Source organism: Sinocyclocheilus rhinocerous, unplaced genomic scaffold (genome assembly GCF_001515625.1).
Source record: "Sinocyclocheilus rhinocerous isolate Xijiao unplaced genomic scaffold, SAMN03320098_v1.1 scaffold897, whole genome shotgun sequence".
Classification (NCBI taxonomy): Eukaryota; Metazoa; Chordata; class Actinopteri; order Cypriniformes; family Cyprinidae; genus Sinocyclocheilus; species Sinocyclocheilus rhinocerous.
This window is the reverse complement of record NW_015649224.1, coordinates 665626-681025: the sequence shown is the minus strand read 5'-3', so window position 1 is coordinate 681025 and position 15400 is coordinate 665626. Positions and strand designations below refer to the sequence as shown.

At 34.8% G+C, this 15400-nt stretch overlaps 2 protein-coding genes across 2 annotated transcripts in view; one reads left to right on the top strand and one right to left on the bottom strand.

Annotated features, from left to right (window-relative positions):
* Positions 1 to 4022, bottom strand: part of LOC107710353 (3-hydroxyisobutyrate dehydrogenase, mitochondrial-like) — a 22327-nt gene extending 18305 nt beyond the window's left edge. The window contains exons 1-3 of the mRNA XM_016515103.1: positions 3910 to 4022; positions 2957 to 3117; positions 2742 to 2851 (exon numbers count right to left, since the gene is read on the bottom strand). Coding sequence (XP_016370589.1) covers positions 2742 to 2851; positions 2957 to 3117; positions 3910 to 3979 — 341 coding nt within the window. The 5' untranslated portion in view covers positions 3980 to 4022. The remainder of the gene's footprint in view (positions 1 to 2741; positions 2852 to 2956; positions 3118 to 3909) is intronic.
* A 782-nt stretch (positions 4023 to 4804) lies between these two features.
* The window catches only part of tax1bp1a (Tax1 (human T-cell leukemia virus type I) binding protein 1a), a 21513-nt gene continuing 10917 nt past the window's right edge, over positions 4805 to 15400 (top strand). The window contains exons 1-11 of the mRNA XM_016515101.1: positions 4805 to 4925; positions 6386 to 6612; positions 9781 to 9883; positions 10469 to 10659; positions 11440 to 11547; positions 13175 to 13293; positions 13603 to 13693; positions 13794 to 13949; positions 14196 to 14435; positions 14605 to 14763; positions 14988 to 15063. Coding sequence (XP_016370587.1) covers positions 6418 to 6612; positions 9781 to 9883; positions 10469 to 10659; positions 11440 to 11547; positions 13175 to 13293; positions 13603 to 13693; positions 13794 to 13949; positions 14196 to 14435; positions 14605 to 14763; positions 14988 to 15063 — 1438 coding nt within the window. The 5' untranslated portion in view covers positions 4805 to 4925; positions 6386 to 6417. The remainder of the gene's footprint in view (positions 4926 to 6385; positions 6613 to 9780; positions 9884 to 10468; positions 10660 to 11439; positions 11548 to 13174; positions 13294 to 13602; positions 13694 to 13793; positions 13950 to 14195; positions 14436 to 14604; positions 14764 to 14987; positions 15064 to 15400) is intronic.

Sequence of the window (15400 nt, the reverse complement as noted above, 5' to 3'; positions counted from 1 at the left end):
GATCGATCTTCTTTATGCACCAAGAGCTTGTAACATTCCAAAGAGAAAGGAAAAATTGAAATCGCATCATATGACCCCTTTAAAAATATACTGTATCTAAATTACGACCTATGCTCTCAATGTCAAATGCAGAAACATTCATTCATGCGTTCATGACCTCAAGCTTAGATTTTATTGTAATGCTTTATTGCATGGTTGCTCTGTGTGCTTAATAAACAAACTGCAGAAACTAGAGTTCTTACTAGAACCAGAATGTATGACCATATTAGGCCGGTTCTGTCAACACTGCACTGGCTCCCTATTAAACATCATATACATTTTAAAATCTTGTTAATTACATAAAGCCCTGAATGGTTTAGCTCCTCAGTACTTGAGCGAGCTCATATCGCATTATAGTCCTTCACGTCTGCCGCGATCTCAAAACTCAAAAACTCTTTGATAATACCTACACTGTAAAATAATGATCGTGATTTTAACGGTAAAAGACTGTAAAAATGCTACAGCAAAGACCTATTAATTGGTTAACGGTAAGTTCCCCTACTATATACAGTGAAAAACTGTATTGGTCATTTCATGTAATTTTATGGTAAAATACAGTTTTTGGAAGTGAAAAGGAATGTATAATTTACAGCGAAAAACGTAAATTGACATTCCCAAAATTCCCTGCGTTACATTTCACATTTGATGTTTTTTCATTGAAATAACTGTTCTCCTTAGTTTTTTCTAATTAATTATGTTCATTAGGGTTGTATGTTACATCTAATGTTGTTAAATTAATGTTTATTTGCATTACGTTAGTGTCGTGTGTTACCATGATGGTGGTTAGTATTTGTGTGAATGACACAGAGCACCTTATATATTAGTATTTTCCTTTTCAGCTTTGGTTCATCATGTGACTTTCTGACCACCTGCTTTTGGTGGCTGTCAGAGTAATACAAAGGTACTAAACAGATTTCAGAACTTTAATAGTTTGGTATATTAATATATCAGTTAATGAAACACGGTTTTTAAATGTATATTTAAATTAAATCCGTAAATCCAAAAATGTTTCTTCCGTATTTTTTATGGTAATATTCTGGCAAAAACAGCTGCCAGTTTTTTTTACTGTAAATGTTACAGAATTTTTTGTTTACACAATCTGTACTGTATAACGTGCTATATAAATAAAGGTGACTTGACTTGACTTAAAGCAACATAATAAATAAAGATCATTATTTAAAAGAACAGTAATCAGAAGCTAATCTAATTTAACTTGCTCTGATTATTAATGACGCCACAAAAGTTGAATGTGTCAAAAAGTCTATGCAAAAGTTTGGGAATCTTTGCAATAATAAGCAAATATTTAAATATTATTTAAATAATTACATGCTGTTCATCAAACCCCCTGAAAATTATTGTATAAAACCTGTGTGTGTTTTTAATTGAAATAAAATGGTTTTTATAATAAATATATAAAATATATAAAAATATAATAAATAAAAAAAGTTTTAGGCTGAAATAAAAAAAAGTCATCGGGACCAAAGAGCTCCATTTAGCATCCCCCTAAAAAACGAAAAAATTGGTTCATAAACGATATGCATTTGTCATTTTTATTTAATCTCTTTATTTTAAAAATGTGTATAGGTAGTATTTATAAAGTTTTAGCTTTTGGTTTTGGATCTGTTTTTAGTTGTTTTAATGCTACAATTGATTGCTTCTGTTGTCCTCATTTGTAAGTCGCTTTGGATAAAAGCGTCTAATAAATGACTAAATAAATAAAATATGCAGTGAATGTTACTCTAAAAACCAATTCTAAACTAATGATCGACTGATATATCGGCCAGGCTAATTTATCAGATGATATTTGGCTTCTTTTGAGATTATCACATATGCCAATAATTGTCAATGTTTTTTAAATTAACAATAGATTTTCATTATATAATAAATATATATATATTGAGTAAATATTTAAATTTTTAATGACATTTTTGAAAGAAGCCACTTATGATCAACAAGTTTGCATTTATTTAATCAAAAATACAGTAAAAAAATTTAAATTGTGTGAAATATTATTACAAATTAATAAACTATTTTCTATTTTAATATATCTTAAAATGTAATTTATTCGTGTGTTGGCAAAGCTGAATTTTCAGCATTTTCATTATTCCAGTCTTCAGTGTCACATGATCCTTCAGAAATCATTCTAATATGCTGATTTGGTGCTGAATAAACATTTCTTCTTATTATCACTATTGAAAACAGTTGTACTGCTTAACATTTTTATAGAATAATACATGTCATACATTTTTTGGAGTCTTTGATGTATAATCTCACTCTTTGACCAATTCAATGTGTCATTGCTGAATAAAAGTATACAATCAACCATAAAACAAAATGACCCCAAATTTTTGAACTGCAGCATTTATAGCAGCTGCAGATATCTGTATCAGCATCAGTCATAAAAAGCCAATATAATACTAACTTACTCCAATACTATTACATGTGTTCTACAGACCAGATTGTCCCAGAATTAAGGTAGATTTAAAAGAATTACTAGATTAAGCCTAGACGTATACTAATCATACAGTCAATGGAAACTCTTTAATCTCTGACTATTCTTAATCATCATAAATGATTTAGACAAGTGACAGATTTATATATCCAATTTAAACTAATTTTGGTAACAACAGTTTCTCCAATATATTAAAATTCAGTCCATATCGAATTAAACACTGTTGAGAGTTTAAAGTAAAAAGACTTACTTAAGTATGCCATTGGGTCCTGTGTAAACCTCAATGACGTTGGGGCTAGACGGTAGCATGGTGATGATGCGGTCAGCTTTATCAGCCACTTCAGCAGGGCAATCCAGGATCTGGAAGGACAAGCAAGGGCAATTATTTCCACAGGCTTGTACAGTCTACACGAAGGAAAGAAGGTTTTGTTTTGAGCACATTGTTTGAGAAACAGATACTTATACCTGTGCTCCTGAGTCCTGAATCTCCTTGCAAGACTCTGGGAAGACATCAGTAGCAATGACAGGATATCCATGCTTTAGTAAGTTTCTAGCCATAGGTGTCCCCATGTTACCCAGTCCAATAAAACCCACTGGGGTCTTGGAAGCCATTGATCTGCAGGATACTGAAAAACCACACACAGACAGAAATCATAAATTACAGTAAAATAAACCTACCTATAGAAACCGAAAGCTATTATTGTCAAAGAGTGCACCAAAACTGGCAGTGGAAATTTTTTTTAACCTTTCATGTCTATAAAATAGTAAATATGTGAGAGAGAAATGAAATATGTGAGCTTACAGGAGCAGTTCTGTAAAAATCAATGTCGGTATAACATCAAATTCATGGAATAACACAATGAGCACTATTAAGAAGTCTTTGCAAGATTTTTTAACCCTCATTATCAATTGTTTATAAAGACCTTCATATCCTTACAGATACAGATGTTTAAAGGAAAACTCTGATATAAACAAAATAAACATTTATTTTGCTTAAAACGACTAAATGAGGAGACAAAAAGTTTAAGCCCATTATCTGAACTTGGTGAGAAGGCTAAAATAGTATGTCTTTAATTTGACAACAAAATTTATTTTATTTTTTTATCTTATAGTTTGCACTGCAGTTTAAAAAACCTTTGAACTAACGTTACAGTGTAACCTGTGAGCTCCTAAACCCCAGCTGCATTGCACAACCTACATTTCTGATCCTCAAAAAGTAAACAGTGACTTGCTTATTGTGCATAATGTCTGTTCATATGCTTTGACATATCCATGTATATTTCATGTTCACATATTTTGCAGATTGACAAACAAAACAGATGCAAAAACAACATTTCCAAACTGCTCTTTGCAATAACATTAGCGGCGCTTTAACCCCCTTGGTCTGTTAATGAATAATTAATGAGGAAACAACATACCCAAAGTGAGCTCCACATGTTTATGGCTTCTTTTATAAAAATTCCGACACCCTCTAAACAAAGCGGCCATGCTTTTTTTCTCTTGACCTCAGCGCTTCATTGACAGTACAAGTCAGGAACTCAGGGGGCGGGTCCTATGATTGACAGCACCATTCCTCCAATCACTGATAAGGATTTGCGTACCGTCAGTGAGATATCATGCAGTTACTGCTGTGATTTCTTTGAATAGAATTAAGGCGATACTTCTTAAAAGATTAAGAATGGTTAGACGTTTTAGGTTTCTGAGTGAATTTATGACCGTGTTGTCCAAATCCAAGAGTGGCAGTTTGTGCTAAAATCTCTTCGTTATTCTAGATACTACTAAACATACACGAATATTTTCAATAACAAAAGGTGTGGGAACTATTATTTATATGCAAGAGCCCCCATATAAATGTCATAAGCATATTTTATATACATATTTGATATACACAGATCTAGACATATTATACACTTTTGATATAATTTGCTAAGAAGTTTTAACTAATCTAATTTCACTCTTAACATAATAAATGATTAAACGTTTCCTAAAACAATTAGATACATACTACAACCATATTATATTCTATAAACGTCTTGAGTAACGCTTGGCATTTTTCCACAATTTCCACGTATGTTTTGATGAAGCGGACTGAATCAGACTGAAACGATTCGAACGGAATCAGTAAACCGATATAACAGTGGAGTATTTTTTGAACCGGTTCCTGTCCGAGAGAACCGATTCTCTGAAAAGAATCAAAATTCCCATCTCTATTTTGCTGGGGTTATTCAGTAACCAATAGTAAGACACGGATCTCGGTGACAAGTGTAAATAAACCAATCACAGGGCGCAACCGACCGGAAGTGGCATAACGTTCCTAGATTCCCAAAACATGTTGACACCCGGTTCAGCTACATGACAGAGACGCGCTCAATCTGCGTTGTCTAACAATCTAAACAACAAGAGTTACAGGTCTTCAAGTAAACATGGATTACAGGTATAACGGACTTATTGAGCGACGACTATAATATATATATACTGTTAATCTTGGAAATATATGTTGGAATTGCATGCGGTCCATCTCGATGTGTTTAGGGGTGGGATTGCAGTGGGATTATTAAAACTCATCAGCAGGCCACCGGCAGTAATTTACGTCGTATAATATATAGACAAATGCTACATCATCTAGTATACTTGTAGCTATGATTACAATCCGCAATGACTTGTTAGTTAGCAACATGATGCAAGTGAAATATATCTAGAAAGTCGCTTTCGGTTTAAGCAAACATGTTTACTATGATTAAGAAGGAATGCTATGTTTTAAACCATCATATAGTGAGTTTAGTGCGAATATGTCATTTGCTGTATTGAATCGAGCTGTCATTGACGTTAAAGGCCTGAACAGGAATGGCAGCACCATCAGCAGTGCCATGCATACAGGCCTACTCGGCATCGCCCCATCTGGCCTGATATAGGGCAGGTCTTCTTCATGCAGATGCACATGGGCTTAAACCCAAATGTATGTCAGCTCAGATATATTTAAGCATCTAAATAACATTTTAATGCAGTAGAATGACCTATAGTTTATTGTGAATTATGCATTGCTTAAACACACCATCATGCAAAGTGGCTGTCACTTTTGTCATTAAATATAAAAAATATAAACATCTGTGAACATTTTAGGAATTAAAATGAATTAGGAGAGACTTATAATGCAAGGTGTTATGTAAGCTTTTGGAATACTTGATTCTGATTGGTTAATTTTTAAATAATTCCAGGGCCATATTGTATAATTGACCTTTCATTCTGTAAAAGGAATGTTTTCTACATAGCTATGTTGGTGTTATGGCTCTCTGAGGTCTCTAAAAATAAGATAAAATCATTTTAAATAGCTATTTTAAGTCCTTTTATTTATTTGGTAAGTAGCGGAGTAATAATGCAGAATAATTAAAAATTCATTCACAGTGATACAAGTCCCTGTTAGGGTTAATTCTGTAATAATGACCGTCTGACTGAACACCCTTGCCTATCTTAGGAATTAAAATGAATTAGGAGAAACTTATAATGCAAGGTGTTATGTAAGCTTTTGGAATACTTGATTCTGATTGGTTAATTTTTAAATAATTCCAGGGCCATATTGTATAATTGACCTTTCATTCTGTAAAAGGAATGTTTTCTACATAGCTATGTTGGTGTTATGGCTCTCTGAGGTCTCTAAAAAATAAGATAAAATCATTTTAAATAGCTATTTTAAGTCATTTTATTTATTTGGTAAGTAGCGGAGTAATAATGCAGAATAATTAAAAATTCATTCACAGTGATACAAGTCCCTGTTAGGGTTAATTTTGTAATAATGACCGTCTGACTGAACAATATCCCTTGCCTATATTATGAAAGAGAAAATGTGTCAGTTAAACCTCATTATTTCTTTGTAATTTTCGTTCCTTCTTGTTTCAGGTAGACCAATCACAGGCTTTCCTTGAGCACTTATGATGTCGTCAGCCTGTAATACGGGAGCATCTGCTGGTGGAGGAGGAAGTGTTGTCATGGAGACGTCTAACTTCGCCCATGTCATCTTCCAGAATGTTGGGAAAAGCTTCCTCCCGCAGGCAGCGCTTGAATGTCATTACACACTCACCCCCTTCATCACCCCACATCCCAAAGACTGGGTTGGCATCTTTAAGGTTGGTACAAGTTACATATTTCACCAAGATCTGGTCTGTGCAGGGCCTACAATATTTAGGCTTTCATACACAGAAATGCTTTTTGTAAGAAAATTATATACATTTAATTTAATCTCACTTTCTTTTCTCTCTTTTTTTCAATTTAATCTCGCACTTAATCAAGAGGAAATGAGCGCACAGAAATTTTTCATCTTGTTAAGATACAATGACAGTTTATGACTGGTATAAAAGGCACTTCAAATCAACCAGATCTTTCCAGTTAGCATTTAGAGTGGTGGGTTGCAGGGGAAAATGTGGATTGGAAAAAAGATGGTTAATCCACTCAATATCACTCTTGTTTTGATGGTTAGTTTATGGGGAATAGAGTTCCTGTGTGTGTGTGTGTGTGTGTGTTTGATCACATGTGCTGTTATGCTGGATGCTGTGGGTGTTTCCCATGACAAATTATTCCTTCCTTATGCTTTTGCTTTAGTATTTTCTCCTTTCATCCTTGCATCTGCAATAAGATGTAGTGTAATAACATATATTAGCTGCTATATGTAATGCATAACTGGATAATAGTAGTCACACTAATAAATGGATGGATGTATTCTGACAATATCTATGGACTCGCAATTAATTATCAATGAGGTAATGTGGGAATTATTCTTCAGGCACTCACACACACTCAGTACACACACCTTAGCCTGTGCTTTATATTACTTAGTGAACCACAGGCTCCCTCTGGTGGTATTGAGAAAGTATTACTCCTTCAAGACAGCAATGAGTTGCATAATAGTTTAGCAATTACTTACATTTTCTATGTGCAGGTGTTTTTTTTAACTCAACTAAAATAAAATAAAAAATAAAGTAAAACTTTTTATTTAAAGTGCGAAACTTAATTTCACTTTTTATATTAAAAGTTGTTAATTATATTTGAATAATTGTACTTTATTATTCTTTTTATTTGTAAAGTCCTACAAATATTTAGTTGCAGCTTTTTAATTTGTATTTGCAATGTCCCTTTTTATTTAAAGTGCAAAATTTCAGTTTTAAATAATTTCATGTAATATTTATATTAAATGTTATTAATTATATATGAATAATTGTATTAAAAAAAATTATTCGTAAAGACCTAAAAATATTTACCTTCAGCTTTTTAATTTGTACTTACAATGTCCCTTTTTTATTTAATGTGCAAAATTTCAGTTTTAAATCATTTCATTTAATATTTATATTAAATGTTATTAATTATATATAAATACTTGTATTTTATCTTTTTATTTGTAAAGTTCTACATATGAAGAGTTCATTTGCAAAAACCGATAAACGCCACTTTAAAAAAAAAAAAAAAAAAAAAAAAAAAAGAGCTGATTGCCCTAAACACGTTTAGTCAAAAAAGTCGGTTTTGTCCACTTTCAAGGCATCGCGAGTTCACGTTTTACTGTAGAAGCCGTCAAGCACCCTTGTTGTTTTTGAACAGAAGCCGATAAATCCATTTCAGCGAATCAGCGCGCTGTATTCAGGTCAGGTGACAAGGCTACTTTCACTTTGAAAAGACGTGCTAGCTGAGAGGAGTTTCGTCAAAGCTGACTAAAAGTGATCGAGGATGGATAATTTCGACGAACTTGATGAACCTGTGATATCTTCTTCTGGCCGAAAAAGGAAAATAAAAGCTGAAAGGTTTTCACGGAACCTTGCAAAAGCAGCGCGTTACAATGGTGAGGGAAAAGCTCCGTGTATTGCGTGAAATCACATCCATACAGTTTATGATCACAATAACAACGTTTGTCAGGCATTTACATTGTCATCTGAGGAGATTACAAAGATTAAACGAGTGTTTTTTTAAACTCTAAAACATGAAATGTGGAGTTATCTGCTTTTGCCAAAAAATGACTGTTGGAGTTATCTGAAACAAACTTTTAATATGCAAAAAAAAAAAACATACTTTCAGTTAACTTTTAATTTAATTATCAAGGAGTATGTTGAGGCACGTTGAAAACAGGCTACCTTTAAGCTATGCAAAAAAAATGCTGTGTAATCATGCATATACACATACATACAGTTTGTGCACAGACACACACACACAGACAGACAAGTACTATATAATTAAGTTGTCGCACACATGCCAAACATGTTCTTATGCACCTGATTTATAGTAACGTCAGCCCTCTTATTATTTAATTTATCATTTATCAGTCCTGTATGTACAAGCATGGCTTGTTTGAAACACACTTGGATGCCTTCTCTCTTTCTCTTTCCTCTTGCTCTCCTCTTTTCTTCTCTCCTCTGTAATTAATAGGTGATTTCTTCACAGATGACTGCATTCCAGATGAAAGCAGAATACTTTCCATAAAAAAAGAGAGTACAGATGTGATATATTGTAATCAAAGTAAATGTCAGGTAGTCCCGTGAAAAATCACAATGACAAATTGCTGAGAGTGTGTGTGTCTTGTTTGTAACTGTAAGATGTAACCATATGAGGCATGTTTATGATGGTGGATTACATTCTCTACTTCATTTCCATCATATTTCATTTACAACTGTGCATAAAACCATACAGTTACTCATGTATGTGCATTGTGCAGTGCACACAAATATGGGTGGTTATGGAGGTGAAAATTTTACACTTGCTTCAAAGGCTAAAATGATGAAATTCACATGCACACACACTTTTCAGAGTAACCACACAATTTTTAGCCGCCTTTGAAGCAAGTGTAAAATTTTCACCCTTTTCCCGATCCTTTTTTTCCGTTACGCCTCCTTTTCCAACCCTACACATACACTGTGGCTAAGAAGTGCAGAAGGGGGGGCTAAGTGTTTCCATTCCTCTTTGAGCTTATTGTGATATTTATAACCTGTGAAATCGATATGAAACAAAGTATTAAGACTTTAGATTTCCCTCGGGTTTAATGTATTGATAGTAAGTAATGTTTCTTTTTTTCTCACTCACTTTCCATCTGTTTTGACTGGGTGTCCCTTAAACTTTTTTTATATAGTCTCTGTGTTTATATAGTTTCGCTTGTATTGTTATGGTCAAAATGAACTAGTCTGTGTTTTTATATGGTTTACTGTAACTGTTTTCAAAGGCCTTCATTGGTCTGGTCACAGAAGTTTTAGTTCTGACTCAGTTCTTGTTTGCTGTTGTGGGTGTGTGTGTGTGTGTGTGTGTGTGTGTGTGTGTGTTAGGTGGGCTGGAGCAGTGCAAGAGACTACTACACATTCCTCTGGTCTCCCATGCCTGAAAACTACACTGAGGGATCCACGGTTCATCGAACCATCATCTTTCAGGGTATACACACACACACACAAAGTCAACATGTATTGCCCTATCATATGCAACCCATTTTACCTCCGTATTTTGACATAGTGAAACAGGAGAAAAGTGTAGGATGCGACATTATTTTATTTGTCTGGAATTTATTGGATGGTTAAACTTGCTTTTATCCCTCATAATTTAATTGGACTGTGAATGTGGGTGTTATTAATATTTATTAGTATTTAATCATTATTAATAGTTATTATGCTAATGTTTTTTTAGCTTTTTGCGCAGTAAGACCAAATAATTTTTGATTTAATCTTTTTTTTTTGTTTGATTGGATGATGAAAAATGTGTTTTTAACTCTTTTAATTTGTATTGTTTTTGCACAATAAGACAATAAGTTGTTACTATTATTGTTAAGTAAAAATTAAAAGAGTCATAATTTTTTATTTGAGAACTTTTAAAAGTTGCAGAATTCATCTTTGATGTTTTGTTTTGACATTTTGTTTTTGCTTTGCTTTGTTTGCAGATGACATTTCTATTGTACATTATATAAGAGGATACATTTGATAAAGACAAAACCTGTAATCAAATACCCTACATGCTGTTTTCTAGGTTATTATGTTCCCCGTAGTGATGGTGAGTTTTATCAGTTCTGCTACGTCACACACACGGGTGAAATCAGAGGTGCGAGCACGCCATTCCAGTTCCGCCCAGCCACGCCCACAGGGGAGGAGCTACTGACAGTGGAAGATGATGGGAACTCAGACATACTGGTTGTGACGACAAAGACCGGACTACTTGAGGTATGCAAATCACAAAACAAAAGCACACATCTATGCTTTGTTCCAAAAACCTAGTGAGCTGCCTATGGATGCAGCAATTTAAGGCATCACAGGTGCGCTCCTGATGCAAAGTGTAGGCAACATAATCATGGTTTCTCTTAAACTAACTTGTTTTAGCCAAATTATAAAGTAGAGTTGCATATATTCTTTGCAAGGATGCATTGTGAACAATCCCAGGGAAAAGGGAAAAAAGAGAAAAGAAAAGAGAATTGTCAATTATAAATGCTCTATTTATAATCTGAATACAAATTATAAATACAAAAAAATATATAAACATTTGTTTAGTTCGGCACTGAGAAGCATTCATTAACAACATAGTGCAGTGTAATTAAAATTGATTATTTTCCCCAATATTTGTGTGTGCTGAGTTTTAATATGCTTATTGAAGTATAAATAAATAAATAGATGTTCAGTGGAATTACAATGGATTATTTTAGCAAATATATATGTGTGCTGAGCTTTAATATGCTTATTACAATATTCTGCCAATATCTTAGCAACATGCTAGTTTTAAACTTTATCCAAATCAGTCGTGACAAGTGGAGTGCTATTTTTGTGGCGTGCAGAATTGCTGCCTTTGTAGAGCATTCCAACTCAGTCACGCTTGAGCTTCCATTATGGTTAGATGCTGTCTTAGAAGGCAGCTGTCTATGTAGGAAGCAAGGCATCTCACTAGGTTTTGGAGCAAAGCTTGTGTCTTTTTTCTTTTGGCTTATTATCTGTATATGTATGTGTGAGCAGCAGCGTGTAGAGGAAGTTCAACAGGAGTGCAAAGAACTGCAGAAAGCACTACGCCTCCTCACACAGGAGAGAGATCAGCTACAGGAGAGACAGAGACAACAGAACCAGGTACTAAATACACGCACATAAAAGCGACCAATCAGTGAAGCAGCAAAGATGGCTTACACACACACACACACAGTGTTCTAGCTGCATGTAACACACCAGAGATCACATGTTCAAGTTATCTGCACATCAAAGCGCTCTCCTGTGTGTCTATGTGCACATTCATGCTTTAAGACTTTCTGTCTCCAAGTGAAAAATGCTTTTCTGTTTGACTGACGGTGAACTTACTCCCACAGAGCACTTTATCTTATCAGATAATGGCTGTGTGTGTGTCTCTGTGTGCATTACTGACCTTCCCCATAAAGTCATGTGATTTATCCATATGTAATTCTGACTGTGCTGAGGATGATTTACTTGGCGTGAAAGAACTGGGAGTTTGAGAAAGAACGAAGAGAAAGAACGAGAAAGAGACAGAAAAGTTTACTTGGGCATCTGTTGCCATGTCGACCACAGAGAGTAGACATGATGTCAAATGTGAGCACGCAGCCAGGAGTTAATGTCCACCAAAACCACTCAACAGAAAAGAGGAGACCTGCCCAGTCACTGAGACAACAGCAGTCAGTCACGCGATTTTCTCTTTCTCTCTCTTTTTCGTCTTCAGTTTCGTCTACTTGTTTTGATGATATTCAAAGGTGCTGTAAATTATTTCTTTTTTGAAAAACCACAAATAAAATACTTGTGTCACTACTACCTAATACATATCACTGAAAGGTGTCCTGAGAAATTCTTTGTGACAGCTTCATGCTCTGTGAAAAGCAAAAAATAGTTAATATTAATATTAATATTAATATTAATGTTTTTCATTTTGTTGGTAAATGTTAATAGCCCTAATTCGTATTATTTCCTATTAATAACTCCTTTATTTGAATAAGTATATATTTTGTGGCTGCTAATTTTACGACCTCACATTTTATTTGCCTGTGCTGCAATTCCGAAACATCATCGGCCGTAAAACACCACGAGTCACCAGATTAGCCGGAGGACAAGGCGTGTATGCGTGCTTTCAAAACCAGATGTTACTGTGATTTACTGATGACGATTGTTAAATATGAGCCACTGCAACAAAAGTGAAATCGAAGCCCCCTCTTTTCCTGCTGACATCATACTATTGGGAAACTAACTTCAGCAATGGACTGTTTGTTTGTTTGATTGCTTATTTGTATTTGAGGGGATAGACTGGTTCAGACTAATACCTGCATTTCTGATCATTATTTTCTCTTTCGGTTAAGTTTCCTGTAAACTACCACATTATCAGTAGAGTCTCTGTCATTCCCCACGGATTACTCTGTTACTTCACTGTGTGTCTAGTAACAAACCTAATCAATTTCTAATAATAAAACAAACACTACACATACATACATACATGTGTATGTATGTATGTATGTATGTATGTATTTTAAATTCTCTAAAAAATCTAGAAGATAAAAAAAAAACCTAGAAGATATTGTTTATAAGATTAGTAAAATCTTCATAAATAACTATTTTGTAAAGTGTGTGTGTGTGTGATTTTAAATATTTCTTAAATAATTGGTTAGGTCACTTTTGACAGATTTTTGCTATTGGATAAAATGCTTGGAGTGTTTTGATTGGCTGAAAGGTGTGATTGATAGCATTTGCTGTCCAATTGCAGGAGCTGCAGAAAGGCCTGCGTGAGGAGAAGGAGGAGGCTCAAGCCAGAGTGAGACAACTTGAACAGGACCTGCTAGAAATCACGCAAAAATCTGTTCTTAAAGAGACTGAACTGGACTGGTAAGGCCCATACACACATTACCTGACATGAATATCATTCTATTATTTACATATATACCATGGGGTCCAAAAGTCTGAGACAACTAGTTAAAATGCTTTTGTTGTGTAGTTATTTAATTACATTTTATTTATTTTTAATTATTTTTTCAACATAACAATATGAGGTCAATTGAAAAAAGGTTAATTAAAAAAGGAAAAGTAAATTTCAAAATATTAGCATTTGATTTGTCATCCTTTTGGACTCGGGATTAGAATGCATATGTATAGTAGAGGATTTATATGCTGTATTTAGTTTTTTGTGTTGTCCAGTTTAAGAGACAGGCTGCAGAAGGTGATTTCTGAGCGGGACAGTCTACAAACTCAACTGAAGAATGTGAGAGACGAGAGGGACCTTTACAAAGTAAGTGTGTGTTGTATCTACAGGTTTTAAAGTGCAATCATATTCATTGATCAGTCGTGTGATGTGCATTGATCTATGTTGTGTGTGTGCACGCTTACAGTCCCATGTGCGCAGCGCCGAGCTGGAAAACACTAAACTCAGTGCAGAGCTGCAGATGCTGAAGGCAGTGGAGCTGAACAGGGAGGTCACCATCGCACAGTACCAGGATGAACTACACAGACTACGCACAGAGAGAGACACACATCCCACTGATGCCGTAATAGACGTTTATTTAAAGAATATACACAATAAATATATACTACTGGTCAAAATTTTGGAATAAAAACATTTTTGTTTTTGAAAGAAGATTCTTATGCTCACCAATAGCTGCATTTATTTGATGAAAAATACAGTAAATGAAAATAAAAATAACAGAAATATTGTTGCAATTTAAAAAAACTTTTCTATTTTAATATATTTTAAAATGTAATTTATTCCTGTAATGCATTGTGCACATCTCCAGGGCCTGAAAGAGCAGTTGCGTCAAGCTGAGGAGCAGGTCCAGGCCACGCGGCAGCAGGCGGCCATGTTGGGTTCTGAGTTACGTGATGCCTCCGGCGGGCGAGATCGCACCATGGCTGAGCTGTACCGTGCCCGTCAGGAGGCTGAAAGCCTACGAGCCCGTTTAGCTGAAGCCCAGGAAGAATGCAGACATGCTCAGAATCAGCTTGACAGGATGAGAAGCCAGGCATCACAGGAAGTGGTAACCACAACTAACTGTCCCTTATGTTTATTTGATTGTGAAGATCTATTTATAACAATATGAAGAACACATGGTTTAGACACAATGTTTAGACAGTGTGAACTGTGAGATAACTCTCTTTCTCTTTCTTGCATTCGTGCTTTATTTTATTTTTTTTTTTACATTTCAGGGCAGGGCTGGAGGTGGAGTGGGTGTGGTTTCAGAGCTGGAGGCGGAGCTACAAAAGGAGGTTGAGGAACTAAGGCTGCGTCTGAATATGGCTGCAGAGCACTACAAAGAGAAATACAGAGAGTGCCAACGTTTGCGAAGACAAGTCACCAAACTGACTGTGAGTAACCGAAATTATGGCTTTACCCAGTTGTAAACTTTACAAAAATGTAACAATAAAGCTTTTACTCTTACAATGATGCACTTAATTTTGCACATAAGATGTTAATTTTACATTTTGTCTTTATGTATGTTAGTTGAGGTTTATATGTGAAGTCTGTTGTGAAAACACCCTCCTATATTGATCTTTTGTGTGAAATCTTAAAATATGACATTATGTTTTAGGACTGTAATAGGAATGATGCCTCTACAGAGACCACACAGGAGTTACACACACCAGATGCAGAGACGCCTCCCACAGGTATTGGAGAAAAATGAATCTAAATACATTTAAACTCCAACACATATAGTCAAACTATTTCCTATAAAATCGAACATAAAGTAAAAGTTAAAGGGGTCATAGGATGCTACATGCACTTTTACAAGTTGTTTGAACTGAAATGTGTGTTGGCAGTGTGTGTACACAGCCACCCTATAATGATAAAAATCCACCCAGTGTTTGTTTTTTTTTTTATCTGGTTAAATGTTTTCCCCTTTTTTCAAATCGAGCCGATCTCAGATGCCTGTCTGTGTGACGTCACACAGACAGGCCCCTCCCACGATAGTTTGATTGACAGTAGCGTTTCAGCACAGACTGG